Source organism: Pteropus alecto, unplaced genomic scaffold (genome assembly GCF_000325575.1).
Source record: "Pteropus alecto unplaced genomic scaffold, ASM32557v1 scaffold224, whole genome shotgun sequence".
Classification (NCBI taxonomy): Eukaryota; Metazoa; Chordata; class Mammalia; order Chiroptera; family Pteropodidae; genus Pteropus; species Pteropus alecto.
The window spans coordinates 341,577-353,366 of record NW_006436289.1 but is presented as its reverse complement, the minus strand read 5'-3'; the positions used below and the strand labels follow the sequence as shown (position 1 = coordinate 353,366).

The window sequence follows — 11,790 nt, the reverse complement described above, 5'->3', positions numbered from 1 at the left end:
CTTTGAATCTACAGCTCCTAGAGCAGTGCCTGGTACAACGCAGACTCTCAACAAATGTTTGTTGAATTTAGTACTTAATTATGTAATGCTAACTATACTGGTTATCAGACAATTGATATCAATCTTATTCACCCTTTAATTTGACTTAGACAAAGGACTTTGTAAACTGTTATGTGCCAATCATGTGTAGATTACTGTTGGTATTTTTATCACCTGACTCTGTAGCCATAACAAGGCAGAGATGTCCAATTCATTCTCATCTTTATCCTGGAAATCATTCCCTATGCAGGTCCTGGTGATGGTGGAGGAGAAATGGCTCGGAATGAACCACAGTGCAGAGCCCAGAGTTCAGTTTCACTTAACAGTCAGTTATTGGGTCTTTACTAAGTATAAGCCCAATGCAAAACACTGAGAGCACAAAGGCAATAAGAAACAGGGACCTTGACAGAAGAGTGCTGTAATAAAATCCTGTACCAATGTTGTAAGAACACAGGATGGAAGGGCACAGGAAAGGGGGCTCTAATGTGTGAGCAGGTACTGTCCACCAGATGTCTCATTTCATCCTCACAAGAGCACTTGGAAGTAGGTGTATTTTCTCCACTTTACAGAGGGTAAACCTGAAACTCAGAGAGATTAAGTATCTTACTTAAAGACTCACACTTAACAGGAAGCAGAGCCTGAATTTCAACTCACCCCTGCAGACTCCAGAGCCTGGCTGTCTCTGCTACATCCCCCAACCACCCATTGCCTATTGTCAACAAAAGGCAAAGTCTGGCACATCCCTCTAGCAGACTACAGAGTTTGGGGAGAAAGGAAAGAGCTCCTTCTCCCAATGACTGTGTCTCCTGTGCTCAGCCATGGGAGAAGGCAACATCCAGGACTAATATTTAATTTCATATCTAATCCGGGGTGCTCACCCAGGTGTTGGAAGAAAGCTTCTCCCTTCCAAATGAGACGAGAAAAATTCCCAGCCGGAAATGTTCAAGGTCTCTTGGTTCCTCCACCCATCACTGGAGCAGTCAGAACCTCAGCATGACGACCAGCAACTCCCTGGATGGAGATCTAGAGCTTGGGCAGATGAGCTGCTCCCTCAGCCTGGGGATTCCAGACAGAGAAAAGGAAGAAAGAAGAACGGTTTCTGGAAGGCACAAGGGCAAGGGAGCATGAATATTGGCAGCACCCTCCCCCTTAACCTTTGCCTTGCAAAAAGGGGATGCGTGTACTCTGTGTGCAAGCCTTTGTGTGTGTCCCTGTGTGGCTGTGTGTGTGCTGAGTGCACACAGGAAGTGGTGCGACTAAGCGGAAGAACAGAGCCTGTGTGTATTTGTGTATATGTGTCGATGGTGACTTAAGACTACACTCACAGAAATACTATCATGCTCTGGTTTTGTATTTTTGTTTGTCAGTTTTATTAGGTGTAACATACATTAGGTAAAGTACTCAAATCTAAAACATACTACTCGATGAATTTTCACACCTATATACTCTCATGTAGTCAATACTTAGATCGCGACCTGGAAGTTTTCCAACATTCCAGAAGGCTCCCTTATGCTTCTTTTAATAACTTCCCTCACCTCTCCAGTGGTACCAGTGTTCTGACTTCTATCACTATAGATTAACTTGACCTTTTAAACTTCATATAAATGAAATCATATAGAGAATGCTCTTTTGTGTCTAGTTTCTTTCTTTTATTATTATGTCTAAGATTCATCCATGTGTCATTGCACTTAGCATTAGTTTGTTCTTATCCATTGCTGAATTATATTCCATTTTATGAATATAGCACAGTTATTTATCTACTCCACCATTGATTGACTTTTGTTTTTTTCCAAATTTTGGCTATTAAAATAAAGCACTATACACTTTCACGTACAGGTTTTTTGCTAGACATATGCACTTGTTTCTCTTGGCTATAATTGCTGGGCCATGGAATAATAGAATAAGCATATGTTTAGCTGTAGTAAATTCAGCCAAAAGATTTTCCAAAGTATTTGCATCAATTTACACTACTACCAGTAATGTATGAGAATTCCAGTTGCCCCACATTCTCATCAATACTTAATATTGTCAACCTTTTTAATTTTAGCCATTCTGGTTTCTATGCAGATGTAGCTCATTGTGGTTTGAATTTGCATTTGCTTGATGAATAATGATGTTGAACATCTTTTGGCGCTTATATGGGTGCTGGATTATCCCCTTTTGTGGAGTGTCTGTTCAAGTGTTTACAGAAGTACAACATCTGTATAAGTGGACAAATGATTGACAAAACAGACAGTAGAGCAGAATCATCTCAAGAAACTCAGCAACACAAACAATAACTCAGCAACCAATCATTTCTACGACTGCTAACTATTTGCTACAATTAGTAAATTAGTTGTACCAGGTCACATAGAGGTATAACTGAATTTTTCATTTTGAACCAATTACTTAGATATCACAGAAACTCTCCTACTTAGATTCCGCAGGAAGAGGGGAATATAGACAAGAACTAAGAGCCTCCCTTGGGTTGTTAGCCTCAACCTGAGAGGTTCCCTCCCTCAACTCACTGACTGTTTTTCTTTCAATTACAGGATCCTGATAGTGATCAACCCCTGAACAGCCTTGGTAAGTTCAGGTCTGGCTCTCCTTTGTCTACCTCAGTCTCTGAGTTTAGATCAGTTACCAAGTAGATACTAAATCCCTCTTGCGTGGCCCTCACTACCAGCACCAAGGCTAAATGCTGTGGGAGTCATCCATACACCCATCTATCCATCATTCAACAAACACTTATTAAGCAACTCTAAGATCCAGGATTCATTCTAGAAGTAGGAGACATGGTCTCTGGGGAAATAAGAACAACAAACCTAAAAGCCCAGGAGCAGTGATTCTCCAATTTATTCACTCAATTACTCGTTCTCTCATTCACTCAACAGCACTGTGAGTGCTTTCCATGTGCCAGGCTCTAGGCTGGACGCTGGACTACAGCAGAAAATAAGACAGCAAATAAGACTCTGCCCTCTTAGAGTTTACATTCTGAGCATGCTGTCAAGGAACAAGCTGGACAAAGTGCTTTTACTGGTAGAATAGAAAATGGCAGTGTTTGCCTGACTTACAGGAGGAAAATAAGTTGATAGGGTTTTTTTTATCATTTTCTTAAACCATTGATACCCACTCCTGATAGGCTGCCAGATCAGCGAAACAATGACAGGTCAATAAGGAAATAATCAATTACTTAGACAGCTTATTTATTTCAAGTTTGCAAATTCATAGAGATCACAAACAATATAATCTTCAGCAAGTGAAACAATGTCATCTAAACTTAGAATTTCACATATAAGTAGACCATGCTGTCTCCAAAGCACACCAGATGTCCAAGTGCTCCCCAACTTGAGTAAGCCTGAGAACTGCCAAACCAAAAACAAGTTAAGTTTACTAGCAGTGCCAGAGGCGAAGGGCGCTCAGGATGGGGAGGTCAGTGCCACGTGATCAGGGGCAACGTCATGGGTCAGGCAAGCTTTGACAAAAGCCCTATAGGAATAAAGTATCATTAACAGAAGGAAGAGATGAGGGCCTCAGTGGTGAAGGGAAGGACAGGAGCAAAGATTCGGAGATAAGAACGAATATGGGCTGTGTAAGACCCGGACTATACCTGCCGGTGTAGAAATGGGGATTGGCAAGGACTAGCAGTGAGAAGTCCACTTAGTGAGGAGAGTGGAGCTAAATTACACTGGCTTTGAAAGCCCTGAGCTGAGTATGGTCCAGATATGGAAGTCATGGGGAGCTCTTGAAGGTTCTCAGGTAGAAAAGTGACAAGATGAAAGCTTTGTCCAGCAGCAGTGGGTATGACCAGCTAGAGGTAAAAACAGTGGCAAGCAGGGAGGTTAGTTATAGCTCATTGGGCTCATTAACTTAAACCAAGTATGAGACAATAAACCAAGAAAACCCTTCCCTTTATGATGACATTCTCCTTGAGAATGTCAGGGGCAGAGGCATTGGAACTTATCAAGGGACTCCCAATAGGTTATTTATCTCTGAGAAAATGAGCCAACTTTGTGTCCTCAGAGGTAGGGGCTCAATAAACAAATCATGTATAAGTGAATGAATGAAATGTCACCATGTCCATGGCTACAGGAAAGAGGACAGTTCTGAACACTGACTGCTAGAACTTTAAAAACAATATCTTCTAACGTTATTCATAACCTGCTTTGTGCCAGGTCCTAATAATAAGAGGAAGTACGAGCCCACATCCCCAGAGCCTGAGCTTTGTGTCTGAGTTTTAAACTCTCCCTGTTGAGGAAACACAAAGCTTCCTACACTTTTCCTGGCCACAGATTCAATGATATCAGCACTTATTGGGCACCAGGCTCCAGAAGGGCGCCATTCTCTGCTTTTGAAGAGCTGAGGAAAGAAATATAGACATAACTAGCCATCATCATTCAAGGCAGAATAAAATAAGACCTGCAAGAAAGATGGAAGGTATGTGCTTAAAAGAAAAAGCAAAGAGCAGTTCATTTATCCATTCAACACATATTTGCTGAATGCCGACTATGAGCCAGGCATTTTTCTATCACCAGAGACTGAGCAGTGAACAAAACAGATAAAAATTCCTATCTTCATAGAGTCTTTATTTCAGGTGAGAGTGGGAGGAGACAGAAAAGATACAAAATAGGTAAAATATAGACTACATTAGAGGTGAATAAGTGCTTTGGAAAAAAAACAGGGAAGGAAGATAGGAAATGCTGGAAGATTGAACTTTAAAAAGGAAGCCTCCACTAAGAAGGTGACATATGAAGTATATTTTGAAAGAAGCGAGTAAGCCATGTGGAAGTGAGAGGGAGGAGAGCAGCTTATTGCTTTCTAGAGATTCTCAGGGCTCCAGTGACTCCTGTGTTAGTTTACCCCAGAAAAATCCCCATGGCAGCCCCCTCCCCAGCTTATTGCTTGCAAGGAGAGGGGATGAAGAAGAATCTGCTTGCTGAGCATTTAACTTTTCAAAGCCTTGCCCATGTACCATATAAAATAGACAGTATAGTTATCATTACCTCTGATTTAGGCATCAGTAGGCTCCTGCCTGGTATCCAGAGCCCTACTTTCATTTGTTCCAATTGTTCTCCTCACTGATGAAAGATGTATCCAGCTAAGTATTAACATGATTACATGTCTCTGCTGCTCAAAGCTTCCCATATCTCCTCATTGCCTTCAGGATAAAGTCCAAACCCCTAGGATGGTATTCAAGGCTCTGCATCACTGACTTTGCCAGTGCTGCCTCCACAACATGCTGTCACCAATCTGGTATGACAGGAGCTCACACCAGGAGCTCACAGTCCCCACACCCAGGCCTTTGTCAGCTGGCCGAGCTCCTCTCCTATCTCTACCTACATGGGCCCATTTAAGGGCTTTGATGGTGTCTAGCGGTACTGGCAACTGTGTCCCTGTTTACCTCTTCCCCCAAATTGTAATCTCCTTAAAGACAAGGACCATTCTAAAGACACGTTATTTGTTGAATTGAATTAGAGATGAGGGCCATTAGGATGCATTCATTCATAGGTATTTATTAAGCTTCTACTAAGTACATACTATGAGGGAATCCCGTGCCCTCCTCAAGCTTATAGTTTAATCAAAAGATAAGTCAGGAAAGAGGATACATGATTGTAAAATGAATGGGTATGTGCCTCTCCCAGGGCAGACGCAGGTCAGACTGGACAAGGTGAAACATCCTAGCACAGACTAAGGCACAAAAAGGGGAATATGGCATGGTTTGGAAGTTCAGTTGAAGGGCCCTTCTGAAATGGATACTCCTGGATAAGTGACAGGAGGTGAGATAACCATTGCTGATGAAGCTAACGAAAACTCTCCCCAAAGCATTTCTGCAGCTCAGCTCTGGGAGTCAGAGGGCAGGGAGACTGTGGGCCTTAGCAGGCTAGGTCTCCAGGTGCTGACCATAAGCTCTTCCCCTCCACTTCACAGATGTCACGCCCTTGCGCAAATCCCGAACTTCCCTGGAGACCTTCAAAAAGACGGGGGTCCCCATCATCGCAGCACTGCTGAGCCTGGCAATCATTGTCATCATGGCTGTCCTTGGTAAGTGGCAGCCCCCACCCCCACCCTCACCCATACAGTAAATGGCAGCTCCCCTCAGAGCATACCCTCATCCTCCACCCTTTTACCCCATCAGAATCATAGGCTGGTGTTCTGCATAATGCTTTGTATCCACATGTATCCACCTCCTACTTTGAAGGGAAACTTCCTCTAAGAATGAAAGGAAACTGAGGAAACTGAGTTTAGTGTTTTTAACTCCTTAGGGAACAGAAATTTCAATTTTACCAGATGGCTTCTATCCCGGATAATGTTTTTTATAGAGAGAACACAGCTGCACATGTTACAAACCCCACAGACAATTTGCACGGGCAGGCACACTCTCTGCCTCCTCGTCCCATGTCTGTAGACTGGGAGCTGAGTGGATCTGAGCAGCCCTACTGGCTGAAAGAGCAGGGAGCATTTCTGCTCGTAAGAAGGGGATAAAAAGAGGAGGCATCAGGGAAGACCACCCAGGCAGACAGCACTCCACCCCAGTTTTAGCTAAAGCCCTTCATCATGGCCAGTGCCTGGGACCTAGTGTGATCTTGGGCGGGCCATTCTATGACAAAGAAGAATAAACTGAAGGAACAGGCATTCCCACAATTCCTCCCTTTTAGCGCCCACATTCTGTGATCAAGTCCTTGCCTTCATCTCGCCCATAGTCACAGCAGGCTACTGACAGCAGCTTTCACACAGGGAGTAGGGCATTCTGTGACCTTGAGTAAGTTCCTCAATCTCTCTTAACCTCAGTCTTCTCACTTATAAAATGTCTCACTTTCCTCAGAGAGACATCAGAGAACCCATGAGATAATATGTATAAAGTATCTGGATAAAAACCAGGTTGTGCAAAAGTTTGGGCCATCATGAAGCATGAGAAAGTATAACGAAGGCCACGCATTTGCTAACCCACCAAAATGGGCCTTTAAAGAGTCTGCACTTGTACCAATGGTGGTATTTCCACCAGCAACAGCCACCACCTCATTGGAGGACACTCAGAGATCAACCCCTCATTCTCCTCTTGAGCACCTAGTCTCAAAGAGAATGGCAATTGGAGAGGGATTGGACAGGCCCCCAGGCCCCAGATTGAGTAAGTTCATGTCCACCTGTGGCGGTGGAAATGCAGATCCACAACACAAACACCACTCAGATCCCTGAGAGCCTTGCAGAGGTATGAGGCAAATAACCCCAAATAATTTCTTTTTGACCTTGGCTGGTCCAAAGTGGTGTTGGGTTTGCAGCAGCATCAGCAGATTTGACACCCTAAGCCTGTTTTGTTCAGCCTAATATTAAGATGAGCTTGCTTTCTCTAAGCGTATGCCCTACCACAGTGGTGAGAGAATAAGATCCAAATTCATGCAGGGCGGCCAGGGTAGGCACTAGTGCATAATTTAGAGTTGGGCCCTCCTTGCGTGGCTTTCATGGCCTAAGACCCCAAGGTTTGACAACCAGAAGAGGTAACCTGAGCCTCCAGCCTGAAGTAGGCTCCCTCATCTTTTTGGCTTCTGGGGTCCCAACTGGTGACACTGTGCCCTGGCTTCATCCCAGGAGGCTGGAGTGACCTTGCCTTTTACCCTGACTCCTAAGCACGAACCAAACTCTGAAGGTCTCAGAAATATGTGACCTGCTCCTTCTCCCTTGCTTCACTCAAACCAGGAGCATCGGAGCCAGAGGGTGACATCTTGAGCCCCCTAGGGAAGGTGTGGAGAGACAGCAAGGTGCTTTAGAGCTAAACAGACCCTGATTGAAATTGGGCTCTACCACATAAGTACTATGTGTCCTTGGGAAATAAACCCTAGCTCTCTAACCTCAGTTTCCTGATTTGTAATGTGAGTTAATAATGACACCTACCTCCTAAAGTTGTTGCCAGGATTACAAGAGGCAATGCACGAAAAGCTCTTAGCAGTGATAAGTAGACGCATCATCAGACTTATTACCACTACTCTTACGGCCAGCTGGGAGTGATGCTGGACTGCAGAGGAGAGCTTCTGTTTAAGGGAGAGTTCATTGAGGCAGGAGGACCACTTCCTGCCAAGAGAATTTGGAAAAGCATTGAAATTTCTGTTCCCTAAGGAGTTAAAAACACTAAACTCATTCCCATCACCTAAGAGGGCACAGGGCAACAGAATTTGAAGGCAACAGGCAGAAGACAACAGAACAAAACATCAACCTCTTAATGGGTTTTTCTATCCCAGATAAAAAGCACTTAATTCTAAAACTGCACTTGATAGTTGTGAGACACTATCATAACCACCAGCTCACCAAATATTCTCAACAGCCCTGAGAGGTGGTATCATCATCTCACTGATGAGGAAACTGAGCCCCAGAAAGGGGAAGTGATTCATCTAAAGTCACACAGTAGGTGGCAAAGCCAGTTCTCAGGTCTTCAGACTCCATGTCCAGCATGTCTCCTCCATTATCAGAAGCACTGTGCCAGAATCTGAGGGAAGAGACTAGTGGGGGCTGTTTCTAAATTTCTCCCCCACACATTATCTCTCTTGACTCTTCAGTCATCTTTGGTATAAGACAAGTGTTATTATCTCCATTTTACAGATAAGAAAACTGAGGCTCAGGACCAAGCACACCAGCCACTAAGTGGCAGAACTGGGCCTGGAACCAGCATCAGCCTATTCCCAAGCCTAGCATATTTTTAGGAAAACACAGCCTCCCTGCCCAAGGCTGCCTGCTTGATCCTCAGCCTTCTCTGCCCCTTCTTGCTTTTTCTTCCAGGCAAGGTGATCCTGGACAAAGACTACTTCCTCTGTGGGCAGCCACTCCACTTCATCCCCAGGAGGCAGGTGTGTGATGGCCAACAGGACTGTGCCTTGGGGGAGGACGAGGAGCACTGTGTCAAGAACTTTCTCAGCGGGCCTCCAATGGCAGGTGAGTCCAGGGGCTGAGGGACCAGGAGAGTGGGCACAGAATGAAGTTATCTCAGGTTCTCTTGGTCCACTGTGTAGCATCTGCTACCTGACTTGTCATTTTCCATCACTATTATAAGGTTCTTGAGAACAGGACCATGTATTATCTACTAGATCCCAGTACCTAACATGTAGCAAGCACTCGGTAAATATTTGGTGAACAAATATGGCCCAGAGGGGACAGAAAATTATAACTGAGCTTTCTGCTGTGCCTGTGTGAAAGTAATCCAGAGAGTTAGATTGAATGACCTGGGGGGTTCCCTCATTTCTGTGAAATATGTTATTTCAGGGGGACTAGAAAAGAGACTGTAAAGCCATTAACGAGCTATTGACTCTTCTACTCATTAGATAAGTGTTTATTGTAACATGCTGTGTAACAAGATTGAGCTAGGTCCTTCAAAGGAATGTGAGATGTTTTGAACATAAGGACCCACGTTCTTTCTTGGACTGGATAAGTCCCATTTGATCCACCTATTATCTGGGCTCTGAAGAGAAAAGATAGCCCAGAACATGAGTGATGGGGACTTTGAAGGGGCAGGGCTGAGTGACTTCCTATGTATTTGTTCTTTTTTTATTAGAAGTCAAATGCCCCCCTACTGCCAGTAGTAATCTCACTCAACCTCCCCACTCTGACCTTACATGGAAAGGAGCTAGGTTCCTCACTGAGAGGTTTCCCCAAGCTGGGTAAGCTGTGTGGAACATGGGTAGGGGAGCCATATAATATATCATCAAAACTTATACTTAAAGGAGCAAAAGGGGGAACTATTAATAATTATGTCAGGACAACAAGTCAAAATGGAGATTGACCTCAGGACATTTGGTCACCCTAGCTACCATAAACAAGAGTCTCAATCAGGCAAAGCTAAATGCACGAGCTTCCCTTGAGGTTGGTGTTCTGTGATGCTTCCCAGTTCAGCTGGGGGGGGTGGGCGCGGACGGGGGCAGAGTGGAGTTGGCTGGTCTCATGACAAATTCTGAGGGAGCTAGGCCAGATGGGCCCCTGAAGCTGACCCAGCTTCCTCCCCTCCCAGTCCGCCTCTCCAGAGACCGATCCACCCTTCAGGTGCTGGATCCAGCCACGAAGAACTGGGCCTCCGTCTGTTTCAACAACTTCACAGAAGCTCTGGCCCAGACGGCCTGCAGGCAGATGGGCTTTGACAGGTACCTAGCCCAAGCATCCAGAGACTGTAACCTCACCACTGTGACCTCTCTCCTTTCACTGTCTTCCTTCCTCTTTCCCCCTACTTCTCTCTTTCCTTCTTTTTTTCCCCGTCCTTCCTGAAAATATAGGTATGGGTGTCAAACAGAACTACTTTGATCCCAGCACTTTCACTTAAAGCCACATGAATTTCAATCTCCTGAGCCTTGGTTTGCTCAAGAGTTAACTGGGGAAAGTAATGCCAGCTTCGTGGGATGATTATGAGGCATCAGTGAGAGAATATGTTTCACCACCACCACCACCACAAACACAGGGTTCCAGCTCTTTTCCAATCTTCTCCTTTCCTTTACTCCCTACTCCTCACTCCTTGTTTTTGAATGATGTTGGCCCCCCAAAATTTGGTTTAAACAGACCTGATTTCATTGGAGCTCCATCAATAATCCAAGCTCTCTCAACATATTTAAAAGCAGTTCCAGATCTTCAGTGATGAAAAAGTATGTAATTATAATAAGAGTAATTAGTATTACATATTTATATTCATTTGATCTTGGAAAAACCCAAAATGGTAGTTATTATATCTATCTTAGAAATAGGTTCTGAGAAGATAAAGTAACTTGCTTGGGTAGCAGCTGGGAGAGAGAGGGCTGGAATTTGTCACAGGATCTTCTAATTCCTGGGTATCAGGAGTTCTATAAGCATTTCTGTTTCTAGATTGAATCATTCTCTCTTCCTCTAAGGTTTCATCTGTAAATTGAGGGGAGGTGAGACAGTTGATCACTTAGAGAGCTTAACTGGAGAGAATGGAAAAGAACCCATGCATTCAGTTGCAGAGTGCAATAAACTCTCCCATGCAGGCCCCAAACCTCAGGATTCTAAGAAACTGCACCCAGACACTAGGCAGAAAGGATAAGTGCTGGGCAGACACCATCAATCAATGACAGAACTCTCTCCTATCCATCCCTAAGGCAACCTAAAGGTCGTTTTTCAATAAATGTTCCAGGCAGACTTATTTGGTCCCCTGCTCTCTGGTTGTCAGACTTCTGATGCTCTCTACCTTCTATGGGGTGCAACAACCAGCACCCTCAGGAAAGGATACTCCACCACCTTCATTTTCCAGGACAGCTGGGAAGCTTGCCCTGCCACTGCTATTCCCTCCTCCTCCAGCAGCCACCCCAGCCCAGCCTTCTCACTGCAGCCACCCCTCCTCCCCACTACATGCCAGCCAACTGCAGAGTCAGCTGTACCCAGCACAGCAGGCTGAAGCTTGATTTCGAAAGTAGGGTCTCTTAAGGTTATAGGCTCCTGGAGAGTCTGTTCTCCTGGAACTCGCTAAAGCATGAAATCACCTGGTCTTGAGCTCTACAAAATTAAAGCTGGTCAGAATTATTCATCAGGATATAATTAGTAAACAGAGGTTGACTTTCCTGGGACTGTCCATTTTTACCATCGTCTCTCATTGGGTCTCAATTTTCTCTACTTTCCTTCTTCCAACTAGATAGGAGGTCCTTCCCATCCCAGCACCACAAAAACCTAGGTGGTTCAAAGTAGGAGATACTCTGGTCCATCCATTATTTTATAGAGGGAGAAAGTGAGGCTGAGAGAGACTCAGAGAAGGAGTGTGACTTGCCAAAGTGGGCACATTGTGATAAAGAGAGA

At 44.6% G+C, this 11,790-nt stretch overlaps 1 protein-coding gene across 1 annotated transcript in view; it reads left to right on the top strand.

Annotated features, from left to right (window-relative positions):
- The first annotated feature begins 1,032 nt into the window (after positions 1-1,032).
- The window catches only part of TMPRSS4 (transmembrane serine protease 4), a 26,021-nt gene continuing 15,263 nt past the window's right edge, over positions 1,033-11,790 (top strand). The window contains exons 1-5 of the mRNA XM_025047472.1: positions 1,033-1,134; positions 2,571-2,604; positions 5,947-6,060; positions 8,785-8,937; positions 10,007-10,136. Coding sequence (XP_024903240.1) covers positions 1,033-1,134; positions 2,571-2,604; positions 5,947-6,060; positions 8,785-8,937; positions 10,007-10,136 — 533 coding nt within the window. The remainder of the gene's footprint in view (positions 1,135-2,570; positions 2,605-5,946; positions 6,061-8,784; positions 8,938-10,006; positions 10,137-11,790) is intronic.